General features: G+C 38.9%; 1 protein-coding gene across 1 annotated transcript in view; it reads right to left on the minus strand.

Moving 5' to 3' along the window:
• LOC140227988 (mediator of RNA polymerase II transcription subunit 13-like) overlaps window positions 1–18,434 on the minus strand; it is a 148,518-nt gene that overhangs the window by 52,818 nt on the left and 77,266 nt on the right. The window contains exons 7-9 of the mRNA XM_072308387.1: window positions 12,175–12,324; window positions 9,050–9,386; window positions 4,255–4,425 (exon numbers count right to left, since the gene is read on the minus strand). Of these exons, the coding sequence (XP_072164488.1) occupies window positions 4,255–4,425; window positions 9,050–9,386; window positions 12,175–12,324 (658 nt within the window). The remainder of the gene's footprint in view (window positions 1–4,254; window positions 4,426–9,049; window positions 9,387–12,174; window positions 12,325–18,434) is intronic.

Below are 18,434 nucleotides of genomic sequence, written 5' to 3' on the forward strand. Positions count from 1 at the left end.
GGAAGGAGATGATACAAGCTAGAGATATATATTAAGTGTTCTATCACAAATGTAGTATACAAATAGTGAATAGTCACAAGTGCGCAATCTCTTTCCATTGCACAAGTAAAGACAATAACACTATTTGTTCATGCAACACCTGGGATGTTAACAGACATGGTCCATACAGATTCTTGAATTTAACATAGAAATGCCAACGACTGTCCGTGAAAGGTGAATAAGTAGCATACTCAGTTCGTGTGTACATACACAAAACCTATCAGTTGAAGTTGTTTACAAACATGAGTAACAAAATACGCACTTGCAATTGAGTGCACATGGCAAATGTTTGTTTATGGTGACATGAGAGCCATGCAGTGGAACAAACTTTGAGTCAATCATGAGCTTAACACGGCAGTCAATGGAAATTGGTGACATCAGCCATGCAATATCCACTTTTGCTCAAACAAAATTGCACGGCTGACAGCGACAACATCAATGGTATTTCTAACTGCATGTCAAGTGATGGGCAATCAACCAATCGGATAGCTGCTTTCTTTTAAGTGTTTTATGATTTTACATATCTGGCTTCATCGCTTATTGCCCTTGTCATAAAAACAAACCTAAATAACAAAAAAAAAAGCAGCTCTTGGCAATATCATGTGCTTAATTAGTGATGGTACTCAGTTGTGAATTTGATTGTGGCTGGCTAGTACTCTGTTAGAAGTTGCATGATATTGTGTATTATCATCTATATAGGACGTTTTAGCGGCGCATTAAAAACGCGTATTGTAGTCCGCTCAATTTTTACCGTTCAATATCAGAGCATATTGAACGAAATGCATAGGCCAACGTACTAATTCCCCATAAGCTATCGTTGTTACTTGCCGTTCAAGATCATACCATATTCAATTCTGCCTCGTCTATTGCGCGAGCGCTTGCTGAATGCGCAAACGCTTGCTACTAGTGCGCGTTGTTTCTGTTACAATTCACAAGCGCGCAAGCATCTTGCTAGTTGTTTGTTTCATGTACGCAGTTTTAGGGGCTTCCCCTTTTCAGCGCTGGGATGTGACTGCCGAGTCAACTTCAAAGACGAGTAGAAGCCGGTTAATTTTGTGCAGTTTACAAATGCTTGCTCTACTTGATTGTATAGATGATAATAATTATATTGGATGGCCTTGATTCATGGAATACCAGGGAATATTGCACTCGTTAGGGCCAATATTGCACTCATCTTCGATTCGTGCAATATTGGCCCTAACTCGTGCAATATTCCCTGGTATCCCATTCATAGCCATCCAATATAAATATCGGTAAACGAAGAAAATAGTTACGATGAGCAGTAGCATTCAGAGGACACCTTTGTGCACAAAGACAAATTATACAAAAACAGCTAGCTGGGTGTATGGATGGTTTGCAATGCTTTTCAAAGCATATTGAACTGTCCACTCCTGCAAAGTAATTCTATGAACTCATCCTTTTTATACTGTGGCTCTCCGAGGGATTACAACCCATGTATTATTGGAAAATACTCCTTTTTGTGGTAGCACCACCAAATATTCAATTTGAAAGGGGCAACAACAGCTAGAGGTAAGTTGCTGGTTCTTTATTGTCTTGTTCATTACTAATCAAGGTTGTTGAGATTAGATTACAGATAAGAAGTTTCAATACACCATGCACTTTGCTAAATGTACAAAAATGGAAATATAACTAGACTTGGAATTTGTCAACACTGACAAATTAGGTGATCCGATCTTTTCGAAAATCAATGATTTGAGTTCTGATCCCAATATAGGCATGACCATACAGGTTTCATCTGTGTTTAGGAACATTGGCCGTGTGATGTTTGAATTCTCATTTAGAAAAGGGAGTCAGGTCTGCCATCTTTGGTACCAAATTCCGTATACACTATAACGAAGATACAAAATGAAGTATATTTGACCTTTGACCCCACTTTGCACAGACAAGATGGCATCTGAGCAAAAAGTGGTTATTTTGTGAAATGATCCTTGTAACATGGTCTTTACGTGTACAAAATATGGGAAAGATAAGACATGTATTCACCAAGATACAGGATGAAACATTTATGACCTTTGACCCTAATTTACATACCCAAGATGGCGTCTGATGAAGTAGTTGTTACTTTATGAAATCATGTACGTGACATGAACTAAACAAATGTGCAAAATATGGGGATGATAGGGCCTGTTTTTCTTAAGTTATTGCAAAGAAAGTTGCAGAAAGAAAGAAATGTCTCAATACATCGAAGATAAGCTCTAATTTCAACCACGCTTTTTGCCGTGATCCCGACATCATATAAAAACAAAGGGCATAATTGCAATAGCGCAAAGTCTTAGCTACAACATACTAAAATCTGGTAGAAATTCACCGAAGGGTAAGTGAGCTAGTGCTCGATAAAGACAATCATGTCAATTTTCACATTTAAAAAAATTCCCTCCCATAGAGATAACACGTCATAACGAAGATACTGAAAGAAGTACATATGACCTTTGACCCCACTTTGCACAGACAAGATGGCATCTGAGGAAAAAGTGGTTATTTTCTGAAATGATCCTTGTAACATGGTCTTTACGTGTACAAAATATGGAAAAGATAAGACATGTATTCACCAAGATACAGGATGAAACATTTATGACCTTTGACCCTAATTTACATACCCAAGATGGCACCTGATCAAGTAATTGTTATTTTATGAAATAATGCCCCTGACATGAACTAAACATGTGCAAAATATGGTGGTGATAGGGTATGTTTTTCTCGAGTTATTGCAAAGAAAGTTGCAGAAAAAAGACATATTTCTATACAACGAAGATAAGCTTTAATTTCAACCAAGTTTTTTGACGTGATGCCGACATCGTATGAAAAAACGAAGGGCATACTCACGATAGCCCAAAGTCTCAGCTACAACATATTAAAATCTGGGAGAAATTCACCGAAGCATAAGTGAGCTAGTGCTCGATAAAGATAGTCATGTCAATTTTCATTTCCAGAAAAACTGCACTCCCATAGAGATAACACGTAAACTGGTCAAATGTGACAAGGTTACTTTCAATCCATTTTTAGGAGGTGATGCCGTCATCCAATCAAAATGTTGTTATACAATAATGAAAGAGCATTTAATAAGCTATAACATACTGAAATCTGGGTGAAAATTGTCAAAGGATTAGTGAGATACGCTCGAGTGAACTTGAAATTTGATGACGTCATTTTGAAAATTTACTCTTTTTATTTCATTAAGAAATTTGATATCTTTTAATCATTTTTCCAGCATCGACAACCCATGAAATAATATGTAAAACTCATCAGCTTTCAGAATATGTAAAGAAAATGGGGGGTCACCGTCCATCCTGGCGAGTAAAATCGGATTTAAAATTGGCATTTTTTTGGCATAGTTGCACTGTATATCGCCATTGACGCGCGCGCGGAATTTCAACTTTGACGGGCCCATATGACGTCATATTGAGTCGGATTGACTTGAAACTTGGTAGAAATATTCCTTGACATTTTAGGCAGCCGATAAGTGTGAAAAAATGGGAAATTTCTATTGCATATGAGCTGCGCGTGCGTATATGCGCGCGCACGTACGCGTCCGTCCAATTTTTTTAATTTTTCAAAAAATGCTCCAAATGGTCTGAAACGTGTGCAAAAAAAAAATTTGAGCTCGATTTGAGCATACAAATATTTCAACGCGCGCGTACGCGCACGTTTTAAGAGAAAATATGAATTTTGAGAATATGAGTAAAATGCACATAACTTGAAATGTATGTGACGTAAATTTCATTGAAAAATTCCATTCCATTAATGAGATATGAATGAAAATGTGTTTTCATATAATGACGTCATAGTGACGTCACGGTCGACTAATCACAATGATACATTAGATTTGTCGTCTTTGGGACATGATACATATATGGTATGAGTTTGAAATTGATACTCTGAGAACTTTTTGAGTAAGTAGATACACAACTTTTGTCCAGAAATAAGAAGAAGAACCAACAAAGAATCCGTACAGATACAGAAGGTGATCCGAGAGGATACTCGGATCACCTAATTATATTAGTTAAGTCTTTCAAAGCTAGTTGATAATGTAAATCAAGGCTTTGTTTCATCAACCTAAATGCTGATTGGTCACAGAAATCTAGAAATCTAGAAATCTGAGTTGGTTACACCACACTGGATAGGGTAATTGCCTACAATGTATGATAGTCCTCATTTGCTCAGGATGCATGAATTACTAAAAGCCATTTCATCTACCTTGAGCAGGCACACTCTGTCTTCGAGGAAGGGTCATGGAATTGCCAAGTGACCTGTGGCCCTTGAGGTGAGGTCTGGGAAACAGGTGTGACTGGAGGTTGGGGTTTGGACTCCAGGCTTGAGTTGTCTTCAGTGTTAATACTGCAAGGTTCAAGAGTGGGCTGGCTGGTGCTATACATGAAGAAAATGAGAAAAGGAGGGAAAGCACCCCTAGAGGTTATAGTACTGTCACATAATGTACTAAAAGATAAATTACTTCAATACTGTGGAAGTAGTTTGTTCCACAAGGTTTCGGTAAAAGTTAAAAAGTTACCATGTGACCATGGCAACGTTTTTACCGACAAACACACAAAAAAAAACATGTCTTGCACATCTACACCTCAATGTCATTATTCCACCAAATTTGATTTCAACTGCTTTAAAATTGTGGAAGTAGTTCACTCCACAAGATTTTCAAAAAAAAAATCTGCAGTTACCATGGCAACACCTTGTCAGGTACAAGCACAAAGCGTGTCTTGCACAACTACACCTATAGATCATTATACATACCAAATTTTGAGAAAAAAAAATTGCTTGAATACTGTAGAAGTAGTTTGCTCAACAAGGTTTTGGGAAAATTGTGGTTACCATGGTAATGCTTTCTCTGACAAACACAAAAATAAGTCCTGCACATCTACACCTCAATGTCATCATGTACCCCAAGTTTCATCAAAATTGCTTCAAAACTGTAGGAGTTCGTGAACAATCAAGATTTGCAATGGACCGCCCAACCATCTACTGATTCCTATATACCCCCTTATATGCTTCGTGTATAAGGGGATAAAAAATTCAAGTTCACTAAATACTGTAAAACGAGGGAGGAATGTTCATGTGTATTTTAATTTCGCAAATTTCGCGAGAGCCGAGTACCGCAAAATTAACATGCAAGCTACAGATCTTGTCTACACAATATGCATTAACTGTTAGAGGCAACTCACGAAAATTTCATGCTGCAAATAAGGCCATCGGCTCCCATTCGCGAAAATTTCATGCCACGAAAATATAGTGTTTTAAAGTAATTTCACACTTCATACTGTTGAAATTGTATTATAATAACCTACATATATTCTATACATGTCAAAATAAATACATAATCATAGAAAGAAACAAAGACATGCACAAGAACAGGATTCCATATTTTTCATAAAATGAGGGGGTGGGGGAACTGGAAAGAAAAAATTCCTCGAAAATATATCTCAAAATCCACTGGACATTTGCATAATTTTCATTTTTAAAAATGCTGCTACCATGGTAACACATTGTTCGACATTGACATAAGATGAAGTTTGCACATCTACACAGTAATGCAGTCACATGTGTCAAATTTCAAGTCAAATTCTAAAAATTGAGGGAGTTAGCTTAATCCACAATTTTTGTATGCTTTTTATTGCACAAAAATGTGATTACCATGGCAAAGCAACAATATTCAACACTGACAAAAGATGTGTTTTGCACATCTTAAAACTGCAGTGGTCATATGTGCCAAGTCTCATATCAAATGCTAAAAAACTGGGTAACACTTTTCACAATATTTTTATGTGATTATTTCAAAATATTGCTACAATGAAAACATTGTTATAACGATGATAAAAGATGAAGTTTGCAAAAATAAAATCACAGTGATTACATATGCCAAATTTCAAGACAGATGTTCAAAAGCTGAGGGAGTTAGCTAAAAACCCTATATATTTGTATGATTTTCACACAAAATATGCTGTAGCCATGATAACAAATCGCTCAACAGTGACAAAAGATCAAAGTTTGCACATCTATGTTTTATACTAGTTACATGTGCCAAATTTCAAACCAAATGCTCAAAAACTAAGGGAATTTGCTCAATCCACATTTTCGTATGCTGTATATTGAAGAGAAAAAAATGTTGCTACAATGGCAACACACCAACACATCATTCAGCACTGACGAAAGATGTGTTTTGCACATCTGAAAGTTATATTGGGAAAATATGTGTGTCACTATATGAGGTGTGTGTACGCATCAGAGGGGGCCTGTGTCTTTTTAAGGGCGGGCTGGCTGTAAGAGAAATGGGGGGATCACGGGCAAATGTTAACGGAACCCCCAACTTACGTCTTTAGGCAGAACCCTCAGGGAAAATCAAGGGTTTTGTTATTTTTATTTATTTATTTTTTACCAAGTGTGTGTGTGTGTGTGTGTGTGTGAGGGAGGGGGGTACAAGAAGACAACCCTACAACTTCCACAGGTTCTGCTCACCTCTTGACACTCAAGTTGCATGATAAAAACTAGAAATGTCGCTATGGCGACTGATGCTTCCGCCATAATGCACGATTCTTCCAATAGGTGTATAGTACAATGTCTTCACAATGTGTGATGACAGTTTCACATCACTGGCAAAATATTGAAATGACAGGTTTGTCAGAAATATCTTGAATGTTCACTTTCCTTGAACTGGGTATGCTATAATTGTCTAAGAGTGCAGGTACACATATTTAGGGAATTGCGAATTTTTATTTGACTTCTGACGGACCCTTTTATAAGTTTATGCATTGAGTAATTTCCAAGGTATGAAGAAAGAGTGTAATTAAAGTACAAAATAGTTTTTTTTTTTTTTTTTTGGGGGGGGGGGGGGGAGGGGGGCATTGAAGCCTATCCTTTGACCCTTAACCTTTGACCTTTGACCTTCTGGCTGGAAATTTCCCGGAGAATCTCCATTAGGTAATGCATGTATATATTAAGTTTTAAAACTGATAATGCAAGCATTGCATATACTAGTATATGAGAGAAATAGTAAAATTTTGAGGAGTTGACCTTGACCTTTGACCCCCCTGACTATTGACCCACCACCCCTCAATTCCCTAGATAATCCCTGCCAGTCAGTACATGCGTATGCACCAAGTTCCATGAAGATACATTGAACCATTTGCGAGAAAAGTGATATTGCAACATTTTCACCTAACCTTTGACCTTTTGACCTTTGACCTTATGACATGAAACTCTCTTTGGAGAATCTTTACGCAGTAGTACATGTCTACACTAAGTTTCAAGAAAATACCTTTGGACATTGCATAGATATAAGGGAAATAGCAACATTTTTAGCATTTGACCTTGACCTTTTGACCCTTGACCTCTTGCCGATGTCACTAAAATCTACTCAACTAATTGTCCCATCATACATCATCCTTGGACCAAGTTTGGTGAAAGCTGCTTCATCCAGTTTTGAGTTTATCATGTAAACAGATAAATTTCAGGATTTGACCTTGATCTTTGACCTTTGACCTCTGTCCAATTTCAGTAAAAAACTTATCAAGTAATTGCCCCATCATACATCATCCTCTGACAAAGTTTGGTGAAATTTGCTCGATCCAGTCTTGAGTTATCGCGTAAACGGATACAATTTCATGATTTGACCTTGACCTTTGACCTTTGACCTTTGGCTGATTTCACCCAAAATCTTATGAATTAATTGCCCCATCATACTTTATACTTGGACCAAGTTTGGTAAAATTCCAGTCAATATTACTCAAGTTATCGTGTAAACAAAAGCGGACGGACGGACGGACGTACGTACGGACGGACAGACAACCCGAAAACATAATGCCTCTGGCACCACTTCGTGGCGGAGGCATAACAAGCAAAAAGGAGTAAGTACATGAAGGAGAGAATATCTAAGTTTTTTTTTTTTCTCTGAAGAAAACGTGGGAAAAGAAATATGAATGGAAAAATTCTACGGGTTAACAAGGAAAAGTAGAAATTACGCGGTGCGTAATATATGTCCCCGCCGGAAGTAGCATTTAGTAGCAAAATGTACAATAAAGGTAAAAAGATCAAGGTCAAAGGTCAAAGAAGTCAAAGGTCAAAATTCTATGTAGAAGATTTGAAGCCCTCACCTAGTGCCATCACTTAAAGCAAACGGAATCGAAATCGGGTTAGAAATGGCGAAGGAGTAGCATTTTGTAGCCAATGTACAATATAGGTAAAAAATCAAGGTCAAAGGTCAAAGAAGTCAAAGGTCAAAATTCTGTGCAGAACTTTTGAAGCCCTTACCTAGTGCCATCACATAAAGCAAACGGAATCGAAATCGGGTTAGAAATGGCGAAGGAGTAGCATTTTGTAGCAAAATGTACAATATAGGTAAAAAATCAAGGTCAAAGGTCAAAGAAGTCAAAGGTCAAAATTCTGTGCAGAACTTTTGAAGCCCTTACCTAGTGCCATCACATAAAGCAAACGGAATCGAAATCGGGTTAGAAATGGCGAAGGAGTAGCATTTTGTAGCAAAATGTACAATATAGGTAAAAAATCAAGGTCAGAGGTCAAAGAAGTCAAAGGTCAAAATTCTGTGTAGAAGTTTTGAAGCCCTCACCTAGTGCCATCACTTAAAGCAAACGGAATCAAAATCGGGTTAGAAATGGTGAAGGAGTAGCATTTTGAAGCAAAATGTACAATATAGGTCAAAGTCAAAGGTCACAACTGAAATTCTGTATAAAAGTTTCAAAGCTCCCATGTAGTGCTATCATATAAAGCAAACAGAATCAAAATCGGTTTAGAAATGGCGAAGGAGTAGCATTTTGAACATTTTGATCACACACGGACGCACGGACGGACAGACGAACAGAGGGACACACACACGTACGGAGCCCGTTTCATAGTCCCCTGCTTGAACTCGTTCGGCGGGGACAAAAATTGTTTTTTTCACTACTGAACATTATTGGTTCCATGAAGTTACATGAAAGCAGTACAAAAGAGTGTAATTTTGGTTGCTATCCATCAGCCTGCTACATACCCAATGACATTGTTGCTGCCTGTGTTCATGTTGCATCCAGGAGTGCCAGTCACAGAGCCATTTATGAGAGAGCCATTGGGCATGTTCCCAATGTTGCCTTCATTATTACTACTACCACTACCAACTGAAGCAGGGGGAGCCGTCTCTGTGAGCCACTGTGACCACACCTTACAGGTAACCTTCTGGATAAGCCCGCCAGTGCAGGAGTCATCTCCTTCATCCCCCAAACTAGGATCCAGAGTGGCTCCACCAGGGTAAATAGAGGTTGACCCATCCCCTGGAGGAAGCTGCTGATCTGGTGGTGATGTTGGTGGTGTTAGAGCAACAGATGACAATCCTGCAAAGAGAGGCGAGTGCATGTGTTAGAACATGTTTCGGTTGCTGCCACTCCGGTTCAAAAGAAGATTGGCACTTCTTACAGTATGTGAGGAAATTGAAGATTTCCTATTGGACATCAATTACATGTTTATCGCAGCTGCAATGTACAAGATGATATAATATGAAGTGCTGTGAAACAACTTCTAATTTGTAAGAGCACTATACAATTATAATTACCATATTGCATTGTATTGTAATTGTTGTCTACAGCACTGGGCAAATGTAATGAACAATAAAACACATGGCATCTAAGCAATAAAAAGCAAATGGGGCAGTTATGAAGATTTGTTAGGTCTAAGGTGACTTTTGATGCACATGATTTAAGACGGTAATGTCAAAAATGTTTTTTGTTGCAAATGTTATTTGCTTTTTCTCACTAAAATTTCTAAATGGATGTATTCATCTTATTTCCAAAACGTTTTTGTGTACTTTAGCAATTTACATTAAGTCAGTTACAAATGCACACTCAGTCAGTTTCAAGTGCGCACTCTGTCAGTTTACAAGTACAGTGCAGGCTCAATCACCGTAAACAATTTTGTGTTCAGCTAGCTAGCCTGTAGAGTACTAGCACCAGTGTGTTTGGTAGGGTCATTTCTTCGTTCGGACATCTTGGCTTTTTCAAAAGCAGGTTTGTCGCAAGTTCTGCATGTAGCTGACCAGTATCAACCAATAAAATAAGGTAGATGAGAAATAAATCATAGAACTATTTTGTAAACCACATAGTGCACAAGTCTAAGTTTTGGATGTTCGTAGAGATGCAGGTCCCTCTCGGGTATACCCTCAAGTGCGCTGCATCTCCACTAACGCCCTCTCACTTGTACATTATTTGTATGATATCACCTTTGTATGCCAGAGGAGACCCCATGGCCAATATCTTTCCCTATACAATCACTGCGCAGTAACGCATGTATATAACCTAGTCTTATCAAGTTTATGCACTGAGTGAACGATCTATATTAAAGGTATGGAAAAAATGTGTAATTTTAGCATCTAAACCTGACCTTTGACCCTTGAATTTTGACCCCACTACCTCAAAATTTCCAAGAGAATCATTGTCAGACAGTATATATGCATATGTACTAAATTTCATAATATCTTGAACTATTTCTGAGATAATGGAGAAAAAAGTAGAATTGTAGCATTTTTACTTGACCTTTGAACTTCAATCCTCATGGTCTTTATGGTCTGTATTTGGTAATACATGCATACACAATACACAATGTTGTAAGAAAACACATTCAGGCATTGCATGGAGGTGGGAGAAATAGTGCAATTGTAAGCTTTTTGCCTTTACCCATGACCTTGACCTTTGACCCCATGACCCATACAGTTCCAAGAAAAGCACTGACAGGCAGTACATGCATATGTGGCAAGTTTTATGCAGATTCCTTGAGCCATTTCCAAGATATAGTGAAAAAAGTAAAATCTTAGCATTTTCACTTGACATTTCACCTTTGACCCCATGGCCCAAAACCTTTCTGACAGAATCTTTATTGGATAATACATTTATAATAGCACTGAGTTTCAAGAAAATACTTTCAGGCATAGCATAGATAAAGGGGAAAATGTAATTTTGAGAATTTGACCTTGGCCTTGGATCTTATGCACCAAAAAGTTTAGAGGCACATCTTCATCCACTCATATACATACCAAATTTCAGTAGGATACCTTGAACAATTTTTCAGTTACGCTGTCCACAAAATTCATTATAGACAGGAGACGGACCGACAACCCGAAAACATTATGCCTCTGGCGACACTTCGTGGCGGAGGCATAAAAACATTGACTTTCAGTTTCAAATCAAATTGATCATTTGAGTGATCACTAAGGCTTTTTCTTTTATAGAAACCATCAATTGTGATATTTCTTTCAAGCATTTTTGTTACTTAAACTTGAGTTTTCCAAAAGGAGAATATCTCATTTGAGTTTAAATCATTTTCAACCAGTACACATAAATCTGTTATTCTTGATCTTCCAATTACTGCATGTCACATACTGTACACGTCAAATATTTTGCGAGGTTTTCATTTTCTCAAATTTCGCGAGTTCGGTGCTATTCGCGAAATTTAAGACACGCGAAAATACTTACTCTGATCCAAATGTTAATGTGATGTATGCATGTACTCTTCTCCGTTCAGTACAGGACTCATCACGAATCACGATCGCGAATCTAACCACTCGCGAAATCGTCCGGAATTCCCGATTCGCGAAAATTTAGACTCGCGAAATATATGGCGTATACAGTACTGTAGAAGTACAAATTTTTGCAGTGTGGAAATTTTCACACAATCGCACAACCAGAAGCTAGAACGAAAATTGAAGCATGCCAATATTTTGCAGGCCATATGTTCCAATAATTGATGTCCTGATTCCACAAAATAAAAAAAACATGTGAAATTCATCTTACCTTGCCACGCACAAAAAATTACCTGCATTAAACTTTCCACTTTTACAGTGAACTTGATATCATTACTAAAGACAATAAAACACCCCATTTCAAATCTAAGCCTCCCTAAAGGATAGTGGTTAGCAATGATATTATTTACTTACCTTACAATCTTACAACATACTTCAGGGTTATGTGTCAAGCAGCAAGGGGTAGCTGGGACAACATAAAAGCATGGGTTTCTTTTGTTACACACTTGGAAATGAATATTTTCCTGGCATTTAACAACCTTGATAAGAGACATTGTGAAGCTATTAGAAGGGTCTTTGGGAATAAGAGCAGCAATCAATTATCTACACACCTGGAGTGGCTGGACCATTAAGCTTGCTGTGCCCAACACCTAGAGAAGGGGGTGCAATATATACTCCTGGCTGCGATGCCACAGTGTGGTGGGAGTACTCATTCTGGGGCACCAGCACATAGCAGCTAGGATAGAGCATTCTCATGCCACCTGTATGGGGAGAGCAATTGTGGAGAGATAGAAATATTTTACGTGGACAGACAGACAGCAGATTATGACAGATTGATGTGGGAGGACAAAGGATAAGTATCACTGAAAGAAATACAAAAATCATGCAACCCTCCCCTGAATATAATGTAACCAAGTACCTACTGTGAAACCTCCAACAGCACACTTCTTTCAGAAGATGATTTCACAAAATTACATAAAAAACAACAACAAAAACAACAACAAAATAAACAAAGAAACCCTGTGGGCCAAGCATGAACACTCATCAAGTATCACAATTCACCTTTACGCATTCTTGCAGACTATTATGTAAGAAGAACATAGCAAACTGGGGGGGGGGGGGTACGTTGGGGAGCCACAAGAGGGTATGGTTTCCATTTGCATGTACTATCACAATGGTGATTAGAATAATTTAATGCCAACTTGTAGAAAATGTGACCATGTACATCTAAAAGGATCAAAACGTAAAAACTCTTGGATCTGCCATAAAAAAAACATCCACCAATTTACTTACTCATAGCATTGACTCTATCATTTCTGGTAACTGGGAAAAGATTTTTATTTTATTTTTTGGACTTTTTTGGAATTTTGGACTTTCAGGTGCTATGGGGTCCCCCAGGGGGCTTGGTGCCCATTTGACTAAACACATTATACAATACTATTCTATCAACTGCAAAGTTTGGTAAAAAAAAAAGAAAAAAAGAAAAAAGAAAAATGACAGAGCATCTATAAGAAGATGGGACCCTAATTGGTAATGGTGCCAAGGGGCCACCTAATCTAATAAGAACATCTACAAACACCTCATACAGCATATATGGATCTGGTGGGAAAATAAACAAGAGACCAATGGGTCTTGCGTTCACCCGAGTATCACAAGTTCACCTACCATGCTTTCTTGCAGACTCTTACCTCTTGATTTTTTATCATGGCTACTACTAAAACACTGATCAATTCAGTGCTTATTTACGTCGATGTGGGGCAATTTGTCAATCAGTTGCAATGAAAACATCTCGACGGAAGAATTTCATGAATTCGAATAACAAAGCAGTACCCGCTGCATGCTATAAGGATTAGAACCAACACTTGCTGTCGGGCGAAAGCTCGGTGGTCTAGTGGAGATGACGCCTGTCCGGTGATCAGGAGGTCGTAGGTTCGAATCCTGCTCGAGTATGTACGCCCATGATTTTTTTTATCATGGCTACTACTAAAACACTGATCAATTCAGTGCGTATTTACGTCGATGTGGGGCAATTTGTCAATCAGTTGCAATGAAAACATCTCAACGGAAGAATTTCATGAATTTGGAGAACCAAACGTTGTCCAAAGCCGGTTTTCAATACTTCAACTTAGTTGGTAAGTCTTCAAATTGAAGAAATTTTTGGATTTCAAAGGCATAATTTACCATTTGCAGATGAAACAAAAACCCAACATTAGTGCTTTAAAATAGATCTAAAATGTGAGTTAGGGATAGAAACAACCACTGTAAAAATTTGAATCCGTATAATCGATGTTAAGTATTGTTAAGTACACAAAATGTGAACAATAGTTATAATAAGAATGCTTCCAGACTAAACCGTATACAGTTATGGTTTATTGAGAAGCATGCTGATATCTCCCCATAGTTTATGCTTTACTGCAAAAATTTTATATGGTAGGATGTTTTGTGATACAACAGACCTACACATATGCATCAAATGTGATATCTTGAACATTTTTTAAATCACTGCTCCCAAAGGTAAACTGGACCTTTAAAGGGGAAGGCTAGTAACTGATCAGTGGGAATCAGTGGAAATGCTGGGAGGTGATTGTTCCAATCCTTATGGGATTCATTCAAGAGTTCATTGTATTTCTATTGTCGTGTGAAAATGATTTGCTTCAGAACGGTCTCATATTCAAGTAATGTGCAGATTAATGCTCCGTCATTGACCAGGGATGCTAACCTGGAAGCATTAAACTGCACATTACTTGAATATGAGACCATTCTGAAGCAAATCATTTTCACACAACAAATACAATGAACTCTTGAATGAATCACATAAGGATTGAAACAATCATCTCCCAGCATTTCCACTGATTCCCACTGATCAGTTACTAGCCTTCCCCTTTAAATTGACTGTTACCCGCGATACTAATTCTTTCATGATCCTGAATGCTACAACGCGAAGCCCCATTACGCTATGCGTATGGGGCTGCTGGTCGCTGTTAGCTATGCGTATGGGGCTGCACGGTGCTGGTCGCAGTCAGTGGTTTCGTACAATACACATACATTGTACTATAATTTTCGCCGCGGTAGCACGACGGCTCTAGTACGAAACCATTATTGCATGATTACTAAGACATGAGAGCACATTGGGGCGAGTAATTCTCACAGACAACGTACTTTAACCTGAAACACAAACCAAGACAAGGAAATTCAGGGAAACTTTTGAGGTACCAAAACTTTTTATTATCTTTAACATAACAATGTCGGTATTTCGGAGCTTGGGTATTTGTTCCACGTTCATTATGTCACTGCCGGCAACCAGGGACAGCCTGGTGGTAGTGTCGCTGCCCGGAAAGCAGCAGATGACAGGTTCGAGTCCCACTGGTTCCTTTTTTTCTGACATGTTTGTTAATTTACAGATCAGCAGTTGTGATCTGAACAAATTTAATTTGTAGAGGGAGACAAAGTGAAGAAACTCGCACCTGAACCTTCACCCCTCTGAATAATATCTTTCTTTCATCAAATTGAGATCCTATTACCATAATGGTACTACTTGCCAAGTTGGGTGAAAATCTGTCAAAGACTTTATCAAGAAAATATAACGTGAAAGTTATAATGCACAGTTTTGATATTGAGTTTATCTACCATCTCTATACACAGTGAAGTAAATGATTTGCACATTTCCTGGCTATGTCTGCACATTTCCCAGCAAAATTGAACGTTTGCACATTTCCCAGCAAGACATTTGCACATTTCCTGGCGTTAGCACATTCCTGGCTCCACAGGGGGCTGGGCATTCTAAGGGCCCCCAAGGGGAGCATGGTGCTCAGTTGAACAAATTGAGATCCTTACCCCCTAGGCATGCTACCTACCAAATTTGGTGAAAATTCATCAAGGGGTTTTCCCAAAGAATATGAACATGTACAATTTAGGTCCCCATTGGACCGGACCCATCCCATCCACTCCTGGGGGGGACACCCCTGATTCCACCATGAACAAACTTCAAACAACAATCATCAATGTACTAACTCATTACTTAGTCTTATTTTATTTATTTATTTATTTATTTATTTATTTATTTATTTATTTATTTATTTTATTTTTTTTTTTTTTTTTTTGGGGGGGGGGGGGGGGGGAGATCCCCTGCCTCCAAAGTAGGGCAGGGTGCCCATTTGAAGGAATTGAGATCCTATCCCCCTAGGGATGCTACCTGCCAAGTTTGGAGAAAATTCATCATGGGGTTTTCAAGAAGAAGATGAAAATGGTACAATTTAGGCCCCTACTAGGACTCCTCCCACCCCCTCCCCTGGGTGCAAGAGGGGCACCCCAGAGTCTGACATGAACAAACTTGAAACTACAATCATCAATGTACGAACACATAGTACAGTATTCATCGCATTATCGGGCATCTGATAATCGGGAACCTCGCTTAAATGACATTACGCTTCCCAGAAACATTTCCAATGCACATTATTTTCACTGGATAATCGGGCGGGGACCTCTGATAAACGGGACAATTTTTCTTCAAGCGATCTTTGATTTTGTTGATATTTTACACAAAATATCTACCAAAATACCACAACAATATTTCAAAGATTCCCTATCAGTTGTCGTTTACATCGAACTTACAAAGCAAGCTTCAGACTGGTGAGTTTTGACCTCCGTCCATCCAGTACACGTACATTTCAGCTCGCTGCCCGCCTTCGCTTTTCTGTACATGTGTATATATGGCGAGCTAGATCGCTACATACATTGTATTGACAACACATGTACAGTGCAGTGATTGCGGCAAGTAAACAATCAAGCCGTGATGATTGAATGACTGAAGGACTTTTCATTGACGTTCCCACATCAGTTCTGGGTAATCATTTCCCATGGTTGTGGATATGTATTTATACAGAACACCCTACGTGTCCAAGAATTCTACGAATGTTTAAGAAAGTGCTAGCTTTTAATCCACATATTTTGTGTTTGAAGAGAGGTGACAGAAGAAGAACCCGGTTGCGATTACTCTACATGATTGCGAGAATGCAGGGAGAGCTAGAGGGTCACGCCGAAGGGTAGCGTGGTTGTGTATTCATGTACATGTACAGTACATCAGTATGCGTGTGTGTGTGTGTGTGTGTGTGTGCACTACATGTACATGTCGTATGCCGTTAGTGTATGGCGAGTGCTCATTGCGAAATCGGGCACCCCGCTTAAAGGGGCCGTGTTTGCTACTCCCAACCTGTCCCGATTATGCGATGAATACTGTATTAACTTAGCTCTCCACTTGCTCTACCATTTGCTCTACCACTTGGGATCTCGATAAGAAGATTTCTGTAATATTCCTTAATTTGGGGATGCGGGGGGGGGGGGGGGGGTGCCCATCTGAACAAATCGAGATCCTATCCTCCTAGGATGCTACCTGCAAAGTTCAGTGAAACTTGTCCATAGGGTTTTCAAGAAGACAAAAAGTTTACACATCATGCTCGATGTATGCTGAACGCTGGACGAAGAACGATCGCAATAGCTCACCTCAGCCTTTGGCTCAGGTGAGCTAAAAACGGATGGAATGTTGCTGTTTTTTCTCAACATCTGGGATGGATGGATAACCCGATAACATAAATGCATTTAAACAGATGTACACAAGATAAATTCATTCGCATGTCGACAATGTGCATGTACATGTGCTCTACACAACTAGTGAAGCATCATAATATGCACAGTCATTTCTATCACCTCGTTCTGCCATGTTAAACATTTGTCATTTACCTCCAGTACTGTAGGTGTGCATACGGTTGCATGTAATGGTCGTTTACTCATAACACAACAAGGAAAAGTAGAAATTACGCGGTGCGTAACATATGTCCCCGCCGGAAGTAGCATTTTGTAACAAAATGTGCAATATAGGTCAAAAAATCAAGGTCAAAGGTCAAAGAAGTCAAAGGTCAAAATTCTGTGTAGAAGTTTTGAAGCCCTCACCTAGTGCCATCACATAAAGCAAACGGAATCGAAATCGGGTTAGAAATGGCGAAGGAGTAGCATTTTGTAGCCAATGTACAATATGGGTCAAAAATCAAGGTCAAAGGTCAATGAAGTCAAAGGTCAAAATTCTGTGTAGAAGTTTTGAAGCCCTCAACTAGTGCCATCATATAAAGCAAACAGAATTGAAATCCGGTTAAAAATGGCGAAGGAGTAGCATTTCGTAGCAAAATGTGCAATATAGGTCAAAAATCAAGGTCAAAGGTCAAAGAAGTCAAAGGTCAAAATTCTGTGTACAAGTTTTGAAGCCCTCACCTAGTGCCATCACATAAAGCAAACGGAATCGAAATCGGGTTAGAAATGGCAAAGGAGTAGCATTTTGTAGCAAAAATGTACAATATAGGTCAAAAAATCAAGGTCAAAGGTCAAAGAAGTCAAAGGTCAAAATTCTGTGTAGAAGTTTTGAAGCCCTCACCTACGTGTAGTGCCATCACATAAAGCAAACGGAATCGAAATCGGGTTAGAAATGGCGAAGGAGTAGCATTTTGTAGCAAAATGTACAATATAGGTCAAAGGTCAAGGTCAAAGGTCACGACTGAAATTCTGTGTAGAAGTTTCAAAGCTCCCATGTAGTGCTATCATATAAAGCAAACAGAATCAAAATTGGCTCATAAATGACAGAGAAGTAGCAAATTGAAGATTTTGATCACACACGGACGCACACACGGACACACGGACGGACGGACGGACGGACAGACGGACACACGGACACACACACGTACGGAGCCCGTTTCATAGTCCCCTGCTCGAACTCGTTCGGCGGGGACAATTAAATGGGCCTGTCAGCACAGAGCTATAAGATGTTACTCAGCATGCATGGCCGATCCACCATATCCCCACCTCCCTTTTTTCCCCCCAGGCTGGC

Source organism: Diadema setosum, chromosome 4, assembly GCF_964275005.1.
Source record: "Diadema setosum chromosome 4, eeDiaSeto1, whole genome shotgun sequence".
Lineage (NCBI taxonomy): Eukaryota > Metazoa > Echinodermata > Echinoidea > Diadematoida > Diadematidae > Diadema > Diadema setosum.